This window comes from Dipodomys spectabilis, unplaced genomic scaffold, assembly GCF_019054845.1.
Source record: "Dipodomys spectabilis isolate Male_0828 unplaced genomic scaffold, ASM1905484v1 ptg000163l, whole genome shotgun sequence".
Classification (NCBI taxonomy): domain Eukaryota; kingdom Metazoa; phylum Chordata; class Mammalia; order Rodentia; family Heteromyidae; genus Dipodomys; species Dipodomys spectabilis.
Window position 1 is genome coordinate 14,966,614 of NW_024870840.1, and position 11,996 is coordinate 14,978,609.

At 42.3% G+C, this 11,996-nt stretch overlaps 1 protein-coding gene across 1 annotated transcript in view; it reads right to left on the reverse strand.

Annotated features, from left to right (window-relative positions):
* The window catches only part of Aldh1l2 (aldehyde dehydrogenase 1 family member L2), a 44,302-nt gene extending 38,577 nt beyond the window's left edge, over positions 1-5,725 (reverse strand). Inside the window, exons 1-2 of the mRNA XM_042693376.1 lie at positions 5,541-5,725; positions 1,358-1,502 (exon numbers count right to left, since the gene is read on the reverse strand). Coding sequence (XP_042549310.1) covers positions 1,358-1,502; positions 5,541-5,588 — 193 coding nt within the window. The 5' untranslated portion in view covers positions 5,589-5,725. The remainder of the gene's footprint in view (positions 1-1,357; positions 1,503-5,540) is intronic.
* Between the last annotated feature and the right edge of the window lie 6,271 nt (positions 5,726-11,996).

Sequence of the window (11,996 nt, forward strand, 5' to 3'; positions counted from 1 at the left end):
AAATGTTCACGCAACATATGAATGCTTATAAAATGTCCAAGAAGCATAATGCATGCTTTAGATAAAAGTGAGTAAACAGTGGTTTAACAATGTGATAATGGGAGACAATTGTGAGAAGGTACTTGGAAAAGAACACTGGGGTCAAAGACAGAAATGTGTTTGTTGTAGAGTTTTCTTGTGAGAGGCTTGAGGTGGGTAGATGTTGATCTTCTATTTTGGTTTTAGGCTGCCTGGAGCTATTTTTGCCTCCCTAGTCCACTATCATGATAGTAGTTAGCTACTGTCAATGTTGACTGGTAATTGTGAGTCTGGTGGAGGACTGAGCACTTCATGTTCATTATCACAGTGGATTTCATGGCAATACATGAATCTGGTTGCACTAAGTTGAAGGTTGATGAGACTAAGCAACATGACGAAGGTTGCCCAGCTAGTGAGTGGCAGAGCCCAAAGTGGTCCCCAACTTCAGAACACATGCTGCCAGCTACATGTGGTACCATCTCCAAGGCTACTCAATAATTTGGGTTTGTGGTTTTTCCTTTTCTGAGTCACATTCTAAGTCCAAATTGCCATGACCAATGAGAAGGGGGATCCTGAACTGGGTCCAGGCACCAAGGAAGACTTTATTTTCCAGGATTCATTCTGAAATGAGGTCTAAAAGTATCATGCTTTGTGGAACATCACTGGCTCATGCCTGTATTCCTAGCTACTGAGAAGGCTGAGATCCAGAGGATCAAAGCTTGAAGTCATCCAGGGCTGTAAAGTCCTTGGGATTTCATTTCCAAACAACTAGCAAAAATGCAAAGCTAGTGAGTAGTAGAGGGTAGAGTACCAGCAAGACAAGCAAGCTGAAAAAGTATGAAACCCTAGGTTCACACCTCAGTCAGTGTCACCAAAAGGAAAAAAAAAGTCAAATGCCTGCAATTCCAAAATCAATATCCACAGCATAAAATGCTAGTTGTCTCTTTCATTTTTGTGAATGGCTTTCCTTGGTTTAGCCCAACATATAGCCAAGCCAAACAAAGTCTGTATTTCTCAGCCTCTCTGGCAAATAGATTTAGTCTTTGTTACATTTTGTCTAATAGGATATCAATGGAAACAATATGGGCAACTTCTAGAATATCGTCTTTATGAAGGACTCATTCTCTACTTTTCTGCTTTCCCTTCTTGCTTGTTGGCTTGAAGACCTCATTGGGGCTAGGACAGATACCTTGGTCCATGAGATGGAATCCCCATCTTGATCATAGTAAAATAACAAATAGGGGGCACGTGTGTTGTGAAATGTAGAGCTACTACCTCAGTTCTGACCACCAACGTAGACCTGAATACTCTCGATTTAGTCATCCCAAGATGCACTCACCCAGTGGATCAGCTTTTCCATCCTTGTCTGGAACTGTGAATACTCCAACTACTCGGTGGCCCTCCTTTCGGAGGTGACTATAGACTTCCTGTCCAAAGAGGCTCTGGCCAATAAGTGCCAATTTCAGCTTGTTTTTGAAACAAACCTGTAAAACACAGATAGACACATGGATAGATGACAATCGATAGTAAATCATACAAGATGACTTAAAGACTATGGAAAGGCAAAGATCTACAAAATCATTATAATTATTAGGCTGATGTGGTGGCACACACCCATAGGTAAGAGGATTGTGGGTTTGAGGCTAGCCTGGGATATATGGTGAGACCAGATCTCAAAGAAATTCCCTTAAGTCCAAATGTTCTGTTTCCAGGCTATCCACTCTGACTGGGTTCCAAAGATTATAAAACAACAACACCTAGTCCTCCACAGAAAAATATAAAAATGGTGTTTAACAGTCTGCCTTGAACTGAAGTCCTTTTGTAAAGCACCTGTTAACTTTAAGTGGACCATTTGAGCAGGGTATAAAATAAAGCCAAAGTTATCCCCATTAGGAATAGTGAGAATTGGCAGGTTTACACAAAGGATCTTTACACACAAAAGAACAAATCAATCCATTTTGCTGAGCCAGTGAGATGGACCATTTTTTTTGTTTTTTGTTTTCCCCTTCCCATCCCTTCGTATCCTTCCCCTGTCTCCCCCCCCCCCCAAAGTTGTAAAGTTAGTTTTTTGACATAATAACTTGTACATCTCATTGTTGCAATGGGTCCTCCAAGATGGAGCATTTTATACACATTGACCTAAGGTGGGCCTGAGTTTGATCAAGACAGACCTGTAGGCATGTTTTGAGCAGTTGTAATGTTCCAAGTTATGGCAGTGGAAGGAAATGAACATGAGGGGGTGGGAAGTAGCGCTCATTTCTTCCACTAGGCATTTTTAATTTAATTTAAAAATTTTTTAATTTAATTTTTTAAAGCCTCTGCAAAGATTTCAGGAGGTTTCATGTCCTTCTGAAAAATCAGAGGGTTCATCAGCCTTGGTCTGCCATTCCCATAGGAGCTGCAGGGGATGGAGCTGAGCAGGAGGACTTCCTGACTTTGAACCTACTTTCCACTACATTCAGCCTCCTTGTATTTGTCTTACTTGTTGGGCCTCTGTGGACATTTCTTTTTTAGGATGCCTATACTGCAGGTACAAATCAAAAGTGGTCCTCATCTTCAGGAATTCACCAGTTAGTAAGGGGGATACCCAAGTAAATATATTTTAGTAACTCAGTATTAGGGCAGGTAAGCAGAGTAGTTCAGAAAGGGGACAGAATTCCTTGGTTGAATCTCTTGGGAGTTGTCCAAGAAAAGGAAGAGGATTATGGGGAAACCCTTGGGAAGTGCTAGGCAAAAGAAGCTGCCAATACAAGGAAATGAATGAGTAGTTATCATGTATCCAGCACTTAGAGTTATGGAGTAATGACAAATGACACTCTGGGAAGGAGCATTTCAGAGGGCCTGTCTATGCAAATAATTTGGATCTTACACAAAAGCAGTGGGAGTTGCTGAAGGACTTTAAGTGGGAGAGTGACATGGTCTCCTTTCTGTACTCTCAGACCTCCTCAGTAAGTATTAAAACCTGAGCCAACTTGAACAGGCATGCCTCTTGCATTGGAGAATTGAGTAGATAGAGCGAAAATCAAAAGTGACTTAATAACTGACCTTGAGTAAGCTCAGTACTTGGAGTAGTAGATAATGCTAGCTTGGATAATAAGTTCTTATAGTAGCAGGAGCAGCACATAACAGCTTACATAAATATGTGTCAGATCCAACTAAGGTTCAGGATGTTACCACAAATGACAACCTTGCTCAACTTGATTCTCTTATTGCATCATTATTTCAAGGTATCAATGATGGCTTTGTGGGATACCTGAATAACTCTTTTCTTCCTGTGCTGGGGATCAGACTCAAAGACTTATAGTTGCTAGGCAAGCACTCTATGCTAGCTAAATCCCCAAACCCAAACTTTCTTTTATGATAAAAAGAATAAAGGATTTAGCTGGGCTCCAGTGGCTCACACCTATAATCCTAGCTACTCAGGAGGCTGAGATCTGAGGCTCACAGTTCAAAGCCAGCTGGGGGAGCAAAGTCCATAAGACTCTTATCTCCAGTTAACTACCTGAAAACCAGAAGTGGCAACTGTGACTCAAGTGGTAGAGCACTGGCCTTAAGCTGAAGAGCTCAAGGACAGAACCCAGGCCCCACCACCAAAAAAAGAATAAAGGATTTTGAAAAGAGGGATGTCAACATAGGAGTCAATTAGCAGATGAGGCCAGAAAGAGGAATCCTAGCACAAGCAACTAGTGAGAACTCCTGGGGGTAAAGCTGGTAACCAGGGAACATTTTAAAGAATTTGAAGAAAATGAAAAACATAGTCATAATTTTTAAATGTGCTCCACTGTGTGATTCCATCTATCTCTATGAGGCTCTGTATGGGTCCTTCACTGGACTGAGCATGTGCTGACATCATGCTCTTAAACCTCCAGAAGTATGAACTAAATAAACCTCTTTCTTTATAATGTACCTAGTCTCAGGCATTTTATTATAACAGTAACAAAGACAAAGGCAATTTAGGCAAGTATTCTACTACTGAGCCACATCACTAGCTTTTAAAAGTACAATTTTGCTATAGTAACTTTTCTAGAGTACAGTTCTGTGCACTTTGCAAAACTATAATTGAACAATCATTACCATAGTAGGTAGATTGTTTTCAGTACAGAAGATACTGCTAACCAGTTTTCAAATGTAGGTATACCTTTTTATATTCTCACCAGCACTGCATGTGTTCTATTCAGTCCTTATAGGACACAGACTAAACAGTAGAACATCCTTTATTTCTTATTCCTTTATCATTCAATGTTTTCCTCTGAGTAGTGTCTTGCCTTTGAGAAACTTGCCTTCTTCCCAGCCATGTGTGCCCTTACTTTTCTATATGTCAGGACAGTGGTGGGGACAGTCAGACCTAGAGAAGCCAGATGTTTCCCCACAATGTCATTTGTCTCTTGGTTCACCTTTTACCACTGTGAAAAATGCATTCTTCAAGTCTCCCTTCTGCTCTCCAAATCAGGAGATTTGGCAACACATAGACTCACCTACCCATCCCCAGGGGCTTGTGGTGGGAGAAGGTAAGGAGAGCTCCCAAAGTGCTGTTTAGAACAGGCTGAAGATCTAATAGAAAGGTCTCTCCTTTCTTACTTTATAAAATGTGAATATTTCTCCAAGTAGACCCGACTGTAAGGAGTAAACTGAATCCCAATTAATTAGGGTATCAGGGGAAAACAAAGTTTTACCATGCATGCAAGTTTGGGACACTCTGGTGCTACTCAACATTCTGTCTCTGACTATTTTACATGTGTTTGTATACATATGCACACATGGCTTTCCCAGAGAAATTAAGGAAAAGGCAAAGTCTTTTATAACATAGCAAACATGTACTTCTTTTAAAAAAAAAAAAAAGATTGTGCAAGTGATGTATTTTTTTCTTCCCTTGAGAGCTCAAAGTAGACCCAGAAAGGCATCTCTTTGAGGCCCCCAGAAGGGCTGAAGGCAGGGCTGCAAGCAACGTGTCGGCTCCTATTGCATTTCTGGAGGAGCTGATGCAATTGCCAGCCGCGGGGCTGGGCCAGGGCCCCATTCTTACTGTACAGCGTGGCTGCTTGCAGTGCTTGGCAATCACTGCAATCTTGAGGGCGCTACAGCTCAGTTCCTAGGGCTCAGCTTGCAAACACCAGGAGTTAAATACCCTGTTTTGCAAGGGCTCTGGGATGCCAGTGCAGAGCGCTTACACCTCTCAGGCCAGCCAGGCTGACTTGATTCTACAGTCTTGTTCCTACAGGACTCCATCTCTGGACTAGGGAATTTCACTATTGAATTGACAAAGGAAAAGACAGGGAGACAGGCTCTGTCTCCCAGATTTGGGACGGTTTCCACCTTATCATCTCAGCCAGACATAACCTCTGGCAGTCCCTTCCCCGTAGAAGACAAAGGCTTGACAGCTCCTATACAGGACTCTTCTGGACATTTCTCTCGAAAATTGCTGTCCTCCCTTTTTAGCAAGATCTAAGCATCGTTGATCGCCCTCAGCCCTGCTGCTCCAAGGTCTGGGCGTGAGCCAGAAGGCTCTCCAGAGCTGGACTCACCCGGCCAGTGGAGAAGCGTCGGAGCGCCTGGCTTCCCCGCAGCAGCATGCTGGAAACAATCGCTCCGCTCCACCCTGCGGGAGACAAGAGATACGAGACAAGAGACAGGCTCAGGTGCGGGATGCAAGGGACCGGCTCAGCTTGGCTTCGGCCTGTGGTCTGCAGCCTCTGTGTGGTGCCCAAGCACTGGCCGTCCCCACCCCACCCCACCCCACAGTCCAGCTCGGCGTCCCGCTCAGGCCCCGCCCCTCGTGCAAAAGGCCACGCCCCCTAGGCTGGCCTGGCTCCCTCCTCCAATCCTGTGTCTCCTGGCCCCAGGCTAGCCTTGGCACTGAGCTTGTGCCAGCCCCAAAGGCCCTGCCAGGCAGTTGACAGGACCCTCTCTGGATTCCGGCCCTGGCCCAAGCACTTAGTGGGATTTCAAAAAAAAAAATCTGTTTTTCACACATTCTTAAGGTACACAGAAATCTTGTCTTATTCATGGGCCACATCTAAAACACAATCCTGACAAGGCACCAGGCCCTCATGTGGATGGAGATAGGAGCTCCATATGGATCCTGATGTCTATCTCCTAAAACGAGGATAGGATGAGTGAGGTAATGTCCACTGGGCCTGGCACGGAGCTGATCCCTAGATTACCCATACATGCCCTTTTCACCTCCCTGAAAGAAACCTCAAATATGATTTAAGCTGAGCTCTCATTTCAGAAAGAACTTTTTGTTTGTTTGTGGGTCATGGGGCTTGAACTCTGGGCCTGGGCGCTGTCCCTCAGCTCTTCAGCTCAAGGCTAGTGCTCTACCACTTGAGCACAGCACCACTTCCGGTTTCCTTAGTTTTATTGGAGATAAGAGTCTCACGGAATTTCCTGCCCGCGCTGGCTTTGAACTGTGATCCTCAGATCTCATTGAGTAGCTAGGATTATAGATGTGAGCCACCAACTCTGGCTACAGAAAGAACTTCTTAGCTTGGAATTCTTGGTCATCTGCAGCTTGGCATTTACTTAGTATTTCTTGCTGTGCTTTTCCACATGTAATTCTTTTAAAAAAATTATTAGCTCACATTAATTGTACAGGTTAATGGGTTTCATGTCATTTCCACACATACATATATGGATCACGCTTTGCTCAAACCCACTTTCCTTCCCTAATACTTTCTTGCCCTTTCTTTCCTCCATCCGTTTTCTGTATTAGTCCCTCTTTTACTTTCAGAATCCTTTTGTTGTTGTTGTTTAGATTTCACATATGAGAGGAAATATTTAATACTTATCTGGCTTATTTTGGTCAACATGATGATCTCCAGTTCAATTCCTTTTCCAGCAAATGACATGATTTTATTCTCGTTGATGGCTGAACAATGCTCCATTGTACATTATTTATCTTTATCATTCATCTCACAATGGGCATTGAGTAGTAGTATACTTGCCAGCATTCAAAAGACCTTATGCTTGATCCCCAGCACCACAAAGAAAATAAATATATTAATAATAATACAGTCTTCAAAATAGGCTGATTTAATAACTTAAGAGTCCCATATTTTGTTTTGGTTTTTCGGTACTACTGGGGTTTGAACTCATGCTTGCTACGTAGTTGTTCTACCATTTGAGTAATCTTTTTTTTTTTGTCGGCTGTGGGGCTTGAACTCTGGGCCTGGGCACTGTCCCTCAGCTCTTCAGCTCAAGGTGAGCGGCTCTACCACGTGAGCCACAGTGCCACTTCTGGTTTTCTGGTGGTTTATTAAAGGAGATAAGAGTCTCACAGCCTTTCCTGCCTAGGCTGGCTTTGAACCACAATCCTCAAAATTTCAGCCTCCTGAGTAGCTAGAATTACAAGCATGAGTCACCAGTGTCCGGCTTGAGTAATTTTTTTTTTTTAGCCCATTTGGCATTCACTATTTTCTGAATAGGGTATCAGGTTGCCTCGAATCACAATTCTCCCAATCTTACCTCCCAAGGACTTAGGGTCACAGGCATGAGTCATTCTGCCTGGGGTGGTGACAGCACTTTATTATTATTTTTTATCATCTTTAAGTAGTTGTACAAAGAAGTTGCCATTCTACAAAACAGTATATGAGTACAAAGTGTCTGACAACATTGTCACTATCTCATCTCTCCTAACCCATCTCTTCTCTCACTTTTTTTCTTTAATTGAGATTAGGTGATGACATAAATTTCACATATTTCACAGTATTGTGGAATAGTAATACTTAGAGTCACAAACATATTTTAACTTTCACAAGGCAAATTGTCATTATCATGGTCTATACAGTTTGTGAATTCTATGAGCTTTGACATTACAAGTTATTTTTTCTACATCAAGTGATGTTACATTTCTTTCCTTTTGCATAGTGTGGGCTATTCTCACTTATTCTGTTCCTCCTCTTGGCTTCCCTCTATTGAATGCATATTTCTACCATATATATGGTCTAGAACATGGAGTCATTTAGCAATGATATGACAAAATGGGTGGCTGTCCTTTGTTTCTTGAGTCCTGTTTGCCATATCTTCTTGTATTTTGGCTTTAGCATCCACATATCAGGGAGACCATGTACCGTTTGTCTTTTTGTTCTTGCCTTACTTCACTCAAAATAATCTGCTCTAGTTCCATCCATTTCCTTGCAAATGCCATTATTTGGTGACTTTAAAATAACAACTGAAAAAACACATTTCTTAATAAACTAAGACATTTGAAGATGTCTTTATATTTAGTGTAATTGGTAACTTTATAGCTTTTAGTATTTTGGATATTTCCAGTGCAGACTATGTACCAGGGACCATGTAATGTCAGAATAAACTTTAGTCCATGATGTCAAAGAGGCCTGTGAGGCTGAATAATAGGCTTTCAATATACTCATGTTTTTATCCTTAGAATCTGAGACTATGTTACAAGTTTAGAGGGATTCTGTACATGTGATTAAGAATTTTGAGTTAGGGAGGTTAACTGGATTATCCAAGTGGGCTCAAAGTATCTTTAAGATCCTTAAAGTTTAAAGGCAGGAGATTTAGTCAACAGTAGTAAATGTTGTCACAGAAGATGTTTGAGCAATGCATAGAATCTAAGAGGCCAAGGCAAAGGTTTTGTCCCTGAGCATGTTCAGGAGGAAGTAACCCAACTGATACCTGGACTTTAGTCTAGTGAACCTGATTATCTACTTGGGGCCTCCAGAATTGAAAGATAATAAAATAAGCTTTCTAAGACTCTAATTTTGTGACAATTTTTTTGGGGGGGTCCAGGACTGGGGCTCAAACTTGGTATCTGGTGCTTTTGCTCATTGGCTGGCACTCTACCACCAGAGCCACACCTCCCACCCCTGTGACTTTTTCTGTTTTGGGGTGCTTGGGTTTTTTTTTGGGGTCAGTTGTGGGGCTTGAACTCAGGGCACTGTCTCTTGAGCTTTTTGCTCAAGCACTTTGAGCCACAACACCACTTTCTATGACAATTTTTTAAACAACCATAATAGGAAACATATATATTCTATTTGGGAAGAAATTGTATCAGCAGATATTTGTATCAGTAGATAATTTTATCCATATAATAATTATAATGTTATCCATAGGTAATTTCAAAATGGTAAAATGGAAACACAAGGCTACAATACTTAGTCTAACCTGTGATTCAAAGAATCATATAATAGTAATCTGTAAGATTCTACAGTCATTGGCTACCCAGTATAGGGATAATAAGACCCCTTATATCAAAGGACAGATTAGAAGACACGTTGTGTAACATTCTATGATGTGTAAAGTCCATATCAATGACAATAAGAATGCACTAAAGAATTTAAAGTGAGACTCGACTTGATCTGATAGATTTTGAGAATGTGTCTACCTAGAGTGACTTGATCAGATCGAATTTGAGAATGTAGATACGTAAGAGAAGGTGGACAATGGAGAGAGAATGAGAGAATGTCTGTCCAAGGGAAAGATTACTTTGAGATGAATGATTTTTGACAGGTATACACAGTACTCTGACAAATTATTAAGTTGTCAACTTTTTATTGTAGGAAGTTTTTTTTTTTCTCAAGGCTAGCACTCTACCACTTGAGCCACAGTGTCACTTCCAGCTTTTTCTGGTTATATGGTACTGTGAAATTGAACCTAGGGCTTCATGCATGCTAGGCAAGCACTCTACCATTAAGCCATATTCCCAGCACTATAGGAAGAATTTTTAATGTCTATTTTAACACAAGCTCAAGACCATGCTGTATACCATATAAAACATGTTTTGGCCCTGACTATATTGACATTAAGGTGTGGCCATAAGTGCCTGTACTTTAAAGGCAGGGATCAGCCGGACACCAGTGGCTTATGCCTGTAATCCTAGCTACTTAGGAGGCTGAGATCTGAGGATCATGGCTCAAAGCTAGCCCGAGCAGGAAAGTCTGTGAGACTCTTATTGCCAATAAAACCACTAGAAAACCTGAAGTGACACTGTGGCTCAAGCTGTAGAGCACTTGCCTTGAGCTGAAGAGTGAAGGGCAGTGTCCAAGTCCAGAATTCAAGCCCCATGGCTCATACACACACAAAATAATAAATAAATAAAGGCAGGGATCCTAGATGTTAGCAGACAAATACTTCTTTTAGGCATCTGTGAAAGAAATACAATATTGTTCTTGTAAAAGATTGCCCCTTGTATTTCATACATGCTTCAAAAGTATTCTATCAGTCGGGGTAGTAGAAAAGACATTTTTCCCCCTGATTTACTAATATGTGCTTGGGCTACTTTATTTTTATTTAAAATTTTGTTTTTATAAAGGGGATACACAGAGGGGTTCCATTTACCTAAGTCTGGTAATGAATAAATTTCTTTTTGGACAATGTCACCACTTCCCTCCCTCTCTCCCAGTTTTTTCTTCCCTTTGCCACCCACAAGTTGTATAGTTCATTTTCAACATAGTGTCTAGTGAGTACTATTGTTGTATTTGTTCACCCTTTGTCCTTCAATTTCTGAAAAGATTTTTAAAAAGGATCATTTAAAAATATAGGATATTCCTAATAATACTTTCATATAGCACTTTTCAGTTAGTATATTCTCTAACAAAATTTGAAATAATAGGCAGTGGGGTTTAGTCTTAAGATTTTTTTGTTGTTGTTCAGTTGTGGGGCTTGAACACTGGGATGGATGCTGTCCCTGCATTCTTCAGCTAAAGGCAAGCACTCTCTCACTTGAGCCACAGTGCCACTTCTGGTTTTCTAATGGTTTACTGGAGATAAGAGTCTCATGGACTTTCCTGCCCCAGCTGGCTATGAACCATGATCCTCAGATCTCAGACTCCTGAGTAGCTAGGATTACAGGCGTGAACCACTGGAGCCAGGCTAGTCTTAAGATCTTTAGGATAGATACTCCATTAGATTAAAAAGGCCATATTAACTCATATTAACAAATAGTATTACAGTATGTTACTGTACTTATATGTAAAAACTAATTTAGTCCTAATAATCCTATGAGGTATTGATTATTCTTTTTCTTTCCCTTACTCACTCCCTCTCTTTTTCTCTGTCTCTCTTTTTTTCTGACACAGGCTCTCCCTATGTAGCTCAGGATGGCCTTCAACCTTCAACCTCAGCCTCCCCATTTCCAAGATTCAAGTGGGTACTATGTCACTACACCCTGCTGTTCGATTTCTTTATCTGTCTAGTATTTCATGTGTGTACGTACTCCATTTGATAGGCATTTAGATCATTTCACAATCCATGCTGTAACTAACATTCCTGTGTGAAATGTTTGTATAAATCTACAATCTGGGGGTAAAAATGATCCCCCCCCCCACTTGGAAAAGCCAGGTGGCACGTTTTCTGGCCCCACCTTCTTAAAAAGTAAAAGTAGGGGGCTGGGAAGGTGGGTGAGGGGTAGAGTGCTTGCCTTGCATGCCTGAGGCCCTGGGTTCGAGTCCTCAGTTGAGGGACAGCTCCCAGGCCCAGAGTTCAGGTCCCACAACCGACAGAAAGAAAAAAAAAGAAGTAAAAGTGGACGAGACTATTAGTGAAGTTCCCACTTAGAGAGAGGATAAAAGTCACTCCTTTCCTTCAGAAGCCTTTTCTTCAAAAACCTAAGCATGCAAAAGAGCAATAGGAACTTGGATGGCGGCAGGAGGAAAAAACGCTTGTCCTAGGCCTGGCAGTAGCTCCCTGTTCCCACCACTTCTGCCCAGTTAGGGCTCGATTTAAAAGCAGCTCCCCTCGGCATTAAACACAGCCTGGACCCTGCAAGGGAAACCGAAGGCGCTCACCTGCCTTGAGAAGGCCAGCGACCCGAAGCCCGGGCCGAGCCAGAACCGAGGACGCCTGCAGGAGTGGCTGCCATGGCGACGGCGTTCGGCCGAGGGGCTGAGGACTCGCTTTCCCAGCAGCCCCCGCGGCCGCAGTCCTCCACCCCCCCCCCCCCCCGCCCCCCGCCCACGAGCTGGCCGAACCCCGCGCGCCGGGGGGTGGGGGTAAAAGGAGGGGGGGCGTGACCGGGA